At 36.6% G+C, this 6,048-nt stretch overlaps 1 protein-coding gene across 1 annotated transcript; it reads left to right on the top strand.

Annotated features, from left to right (window-relative positions):
- Nucleotides 1-3,818: 3,818 nt before the first annotated feature.
- On the top strand, nt 3,819-5,215 carry AGTR1 (angiotensin II receptor, type 1). The gene has a single exon (XM_009699614.1). The coding sequence runs from the start codon at nt 3,866-3,868 to the stop codon at nt 4,943-4,945; it is 1,080 nt and encodes a 359-aa protein (XP_009697916.1). The 5' UTR covers nt 3,819-3,865; the 3' UTR covers nt 4,946-5,215.
- Nucleotides 5,216-6,048: the final 833 nt, after the last annotated feature.

The following is a 6,048-nucleotide window of genomic DNA, read 5'->3' on the forward strand; positions in this document are numbered from 1 at the left end:
GTTATGTTAACTCAGGTCATTTGAGACGCTTTAAATGGAATTATCAATGTGCACAGTTTCAATACTTGCATTTAACTGGCCAGTGGTTTAACCTGCTCTGGTGAATTCTGGCAGCATAAAGCTATACCAGCCATCTATTTCTGTAATGTTTTTAAACAATCTGCAGTACTTCCCATGTAGAAGTATCTGCTTTGCATAAAATGATCCTGGGACAAGCAGGTGAACTGTGGCAGGGGAGAATAAAAGCAAAGATGACAGTGGTACCAGAAAGAAATCGTTGCCTGTAAGGAGTTCACATCACCACAGCTGCCCTGTCTCACCATGCAGCACTGCTGTGGGCCCGTGCCTTCCGAAACAAATGACTTCTCCTGTGTTGAAGCTTTTCCTAGTGCTCTAAAGTTATAGATGTCCTAAAGGCAGCAGGTCTACCTGAGGTTACCTCTGAAACTGTAAAGTTTCCAGGAAATTTAAAATTTCAGTTTGGGATTAGCACTACCTTCTTCACTGTGCTTCAAATGTAAGGCTCTCGTGAGTTTCCCTTACAGCGACATTCAAACTGTTTTCAGATACACATATAGCAAACCATGTCTATTTACCCAAGAGCAGCTACATTATGTATTATTTCTGGTTCCTTTTCATTTACTGAAAACAGTGATCGATTTCTTTATTGATTGTAATTTCTTAGTATAATTTAAAACTGATAGTATAATTTAAATAAAGTAAAACGATTAACACATCCTTTGCACAATTCCACTGACTTCAGTGTTACACCAAACCTTTAATTCCAGAAGGGTTACACAGTCTCACAGAGGTAAATTGAAGTATCATACTATTTTTTGACCAAATTCCTGATACTTCGTGGGAAGTGTTCTGCCTTTTTTACTTCCCAAGCACTCCAAAATAAGCTCAGGGAATTCAATACCTTAGAGCACCAGACACAAGTTTCCTAACTCAATTATTTTTTGTTTATTTTAACACATTTCTGAAAACATAATATAATCATTATTACATTTTCTTGAAACTACGTATGTTATTAGTTATATCAACTAAAGCTACTACTGGCATAAAAAAGTACAGAGCACCATGTGAGTAGAAAAGGGAAATGGGAAGTTAAGCAGTGAAACGCACTGCACTGAAGGGGTGGATGAAGTGACAGTGAGAAAGGTGCCTTGGCAGCTACCGCTGCACAGAAACAACCCCATCGAAGGGGGAATATTCACCATCGGCTACATTTGTCTTAGCCACTGAATCTGCCAGTTAGTACACACAGAGCAGGATGCATTTGCCAAATACAGTACTGCCAACTAGTTCATCCAGTCATGGAGAAAGGTCTTGCTCAGCCTTAACTGGGCCCTGATCTATTTTACTGCAAGTCTTAATTTGTGGTGGTGATTTTCTTAGTAGAGACTTCACCAGTTTCTTACTGCTAAATTCTGGGCTGTAATCTCAGTGAGTGTATAAGTGAGCAAAGGCGATGATAATGAATAGACCATGCAGCACCAGCATGTAGCTAGGACAGGGCAAATATTACCAGACCTTGATGATGCAGAATGTGTCAGTTGTCAAATCTCCTTGGGCACTTTCACAACCAAGGGATGAGATAAGAGGATTTATCTTGAAATCTTTTTATTGTTGTTCTCCCTGTCCTATGGATAGCATGACCTTCCACAGAGCCAAACACCATGCATTTGAATTTGGCATAGTTTTTGAAAGCCAGGAAGTTTTGCTCAGGATGTATTACAGTGCCAGATGTGATCATAATGGTGTACATTTCTTTGTGTCAGCTGTATTTGCTTGACTTTTTAACTTCTTAAATATGGCAAAAATAGCTGGTGTCATTTTGAGGCATCTGTACCAACTGAGGCAACAAGACTAATTCACAGAATGAATTGGAGACACTGGGATGTGTCACATTGCACATCTTGACAAAGGGTTTATTAGTTGCATTTAACTAGATATTCCAAACTTGATAGAATTATCAAGAACTTAAATCTTGATTTACCCTGGTAGTTTTATGGACATTAATCAGCTTATTAATGCAGTCATATAATAGAAAATGAGCTAAGATAGAGAAATATCGAGTCATTTAAAAGCTAATAAATTGAGAGAGCCAAAGGGTGACCTTGCTCACAAGATGCTGCCTACAACCCACACTCTGGGTTCGATTCCTGGCTCAGCTTCAGACTTCCTGCGTAGGCTTTGCCGAGACATGTCTACGCCTCCTGTTAAAAAGACAGTCCATTTGGAATAAGGTTTGTCTCCCAACAAGAGCACATCAAACACTTAAGTAGCATTCTGCACTTAACAGGAAGGTCAGCGCTGAACAATGCAAATAATGAGCAACGACCTCCATAACAACAGCCCATATTTCTATAGTGACAGGCACCTTTTTTTTCTGAATGCATCTGTACTGCCCAGCATCTCAGGGTGTATGTATTTATCTATATACAAGTGAGTTACATTTATAAGGGTTTTGTTTGGTGTTGGTTTTTTGGGTGTGTTTGTTTGTCTAGGTTTTTTTTTTTTTTTTTTTAAAGCCAATATATTTCACTTAATCTGTGCTTGAGGCAGCATAAGTTGGGTTTGGCTGACAGCTGTCAGGATCCTGCAGACAGCAATAAACACTACTTTGCAATAATAACTTTTTATTTTTTTAATTTTTTTTTTAAATCTCCACTATTTGACAGAAGACTGTCTATTTCAAGACTCTGGAAAAGATTTAGTATCAGAGTCACTTACAGCCTATTACCTGCTTCCTAAAGTCCCAAGTCATTAATAATTGATCTTTGAGGTCTCTTCCAACCATAACGATTCTATGATTCTATAAGGAAGTCATTCTTGCAGAACATGAAAGCCCGGGCAAACCAAACAGGTGCCTTGTAAAAGAGATTTCACACCAATGCCACACACTCCAGAAATATTTTTCATGCACTAAGACGACAACTTCAACCCTTGGATACATAAATTTTGCCCATAACTGAGAAGGTAATATGAATTGTCATTCCCCCTTGCACCCTTCTTAAACTCTGTCTACAGTTATTAATGTGCAACAAATCAGCACATCTGGATTTTCACAGATTTTTTTTTTCCTCATTAGTACTTAAATACCATAGTTCCAAGCCAGATGGGGAGCTAGGTAACTTCTGAATATTTAAGGTATTTATGGTACAACAGAACACTAGATTGCGTGAGTGTCATCATCTTTCTCTGTGATCTAAAAGTGGTCTCAAAGAATTAAGCTTTACATATAGAAAAAATATACTAGTGATTCATATCAGAGATCAAAATGAGTACCTATTCTGAATTAACTTACTTTCTTAATTCATTACACTTTGTATTTACAGAATGAACTAGTATTCAGAGTGCTTAAATATAGTTTCTGAGATATCTGAATAACTTTGCTCATTAGATATATCACCTATTTATGGGAAGAAAATAAGCTAAAGACTCTCCTGAATTTATAGTTATCTGCTGGTTTGAGTCTCTCTTAAATTTCTGACATATGTTCAGTAGCTAGTCTTATTTTAAATTGGAACCTTGTTAACTGAAAGAAGTTTGGTAGATTTCATTTATGTTAAAAAGAATCTAACAACGTTCAGCCAACTCCTAACATTCCTACCTGTGTTTTATTCTGCAAACAAAGTCTTTATTAAAATAGAATTTGGTTGAGGAAACATTTGAAGATGGCTTATTTTTAAATTCAAAGACATCGACACATTGTGTTAGACACAAAAACGTGATATTTAATTGAAACTTTTAAAAAATTAAATCCCTGTCATGAATAATACTTTCTTCCTCTTTTCCTCTCCTAGGTGTGAACTTCATATTTTCTCCCTGAAACTAGGTTACAGCTGAAGAGATCAAGATGATTCCAAATTACTCTACTGAAGAAACCATTAAAAGAATCCATGTCGACTGTCCTGTTTCAGGAAGGCATAGTTACATCTACATTATGGTTCCAACTGTTTACAGCATCATCTTTATCATAGGCATATTTGGGAACAGCCTGGTCGTTATTGTCATTTACTGCTACATGAAATTAAAAACAGTAGCCAGCATCTTTCTTCTAAACCTGGCACTGGCTGACTTGTGTTTTTTAATAACTCTGCCACTCTGGGCAGCCTACACGGCCATGGAGTACCAGTGGCCTTTCGGCAACTGTTTATGTAAGTTAGCATCAGCGGGAATAAGTTTCAACCTGTACGCCAGTGTGTTCCTCCTCACATGCCTCAGTATTGACCGGTACCTGGCCATAGTACATCCAGTGAAGTCCCGAATTCGACGTACCATGTTTGTTGCCAGAATAACTTGCATTGCCATCTGGCTTCTTGCCGGTGTGGCCAGTTTGCCTGTCATCATTCACCGTAATATATTCTTTGCTGAGAACTTGAACATGACAGTCTGCGGCTTTCGGTATGACAACAATAACACAACACTCCGGGTTGGGTTAGGTTTATCCAAAAATTTGCTGGGCTTTTTAATTCCTTTTCTGATCATATTAACAAGCTACACCTTGATTTGGAAGACCCTGAAGAAAGCATATCAAATTCAAAAAAATAAGACTAGAAATGATGATATTTTTAAGATGATTGTGGCAATAGTATTTTTCTTCTTCTTTTCCTGGATTCCTCATCAAGTGTTCACTTTTCTGGATGTATTAATTCAATTGCACGTAATCACAGACTGCAAAATCACTGATATTGTGGATACGGCTATGCCCTTCACCATTTGCATTGCTTACTTTAATAACTGTTTGAATCCTTTTTTTTATGTTTTTTTTGGAAAAAACTTTAAAAAATACTTCCTTCAGCTAATAAAATACATTCCACCAAATGTCAGCGCACATCCAAGCCTAACAACAAAAATGAGCTCACTCTCATATCGGCCACCAGAAAATATACGCTTGCACACTAAGAAGACTACCGGGTCTTTTGATACCGAGTGATGCGTTTTGCAATATACTTTCTTTGAACAACCTTGTGAACGAAGCAGCAAGAATGACAAAATTCATCTGCAGTCCTGAACGTCACAGCTTACTGCTCATTACAGAAACATTAGATCACCTCAGAGAAATCATACTGTAAAGATTTAGCAGTGGCCTTTTATTTTACATTGTGAAGAGGACTGCTTGGTTTTCATTTTGATTTTGTCTACTGAAAGCAACATAAATGGTGGACAGGCATATCAGAGTTTCTGCTAGCATCCTGCCGTTTACTAAGAACTACAAAGGAAGGGTAGAGAAAACTGACTTAAGTTCAGAGGTCTTTTTCAAGGAAAAGCTTGTATAAATTACATGAATTATGAAGGACCCGTTTTGCACATACATGAGCTATTCCAGACTTTGTTCAAGGAGTTGATGGAGCTACACTACTTACTTTGTTGGGGTTTTTTTAATGCCATAAATGTCATATCATCGTATTTATAATATATTTTCAAATATATGCTATATTTAGAGGCCCAATTTTAAACTCTAATGGAAATTTAAGGTCCTTGAAATTGGTCTCATTCTGATTTATGCTACTATTTTTAATTTTTTAAATGGCAATTTTTTCATAATAATATATGTAATAAAATGCAGATTTATTTATTAAATATAGAAGAAATATATTTTTAGATCTATATTCCTACTCATAGATTTCAAACATTGCTTCATAAATGTATCTTTATATCCCAGTGGGTATTTTTATAGTAGTTTTAAAAAAAAAAAGGGTTCACTCAACCTTTCCTCATGATACACCGCACTGACTTTGAAGAGCATTACTTATGGAGAGGGTTGGGTCTCTACTCTGTGTGACTAAAAGTAAAATTTGAAAACATGAGTTATGGGACAGACGTGATCAGAAAACTTCAAACTATTTTTGTATCATAACCAGTGCACTCAATGAGAGAAATTACCAACTGATCAAACCTCAATTTTTCAAAATCTTGGACATTTAATAAACTCGCATTCTGATAACCAAAAATGCGATACTGCTTATATTACAGTTTAACTAATAACGCTTTTAGTCACATCACAAAACATCCAAGACCAAACTTTACTCTTGGGTT

The sequence above is a fragment of the Cariama cristata genome, unplaced genomic scaffold (genome assembly GCF_000690535.1).
Source record: "Cariama cristata isolate BGI_N322 unplaced genomic scaffold, ASM69053v1 scaffold19914, whole genome shotgun sequence".
NCBI lineage: Eukaryota > Metazoa > Chordata > Aves > Cariamiformes > Cariamidae > Cariama > Cariama cristata.

Bases quoted from the DNA above. Each gene is read 5' to 3' on its own strand.
- AGTR1 (XM_009699614.1), top strand. From the start codon at position 3,866: ATGATTCCAAATTACTCTACTGAAGAAACCATTAAAAGAATCCATGTC.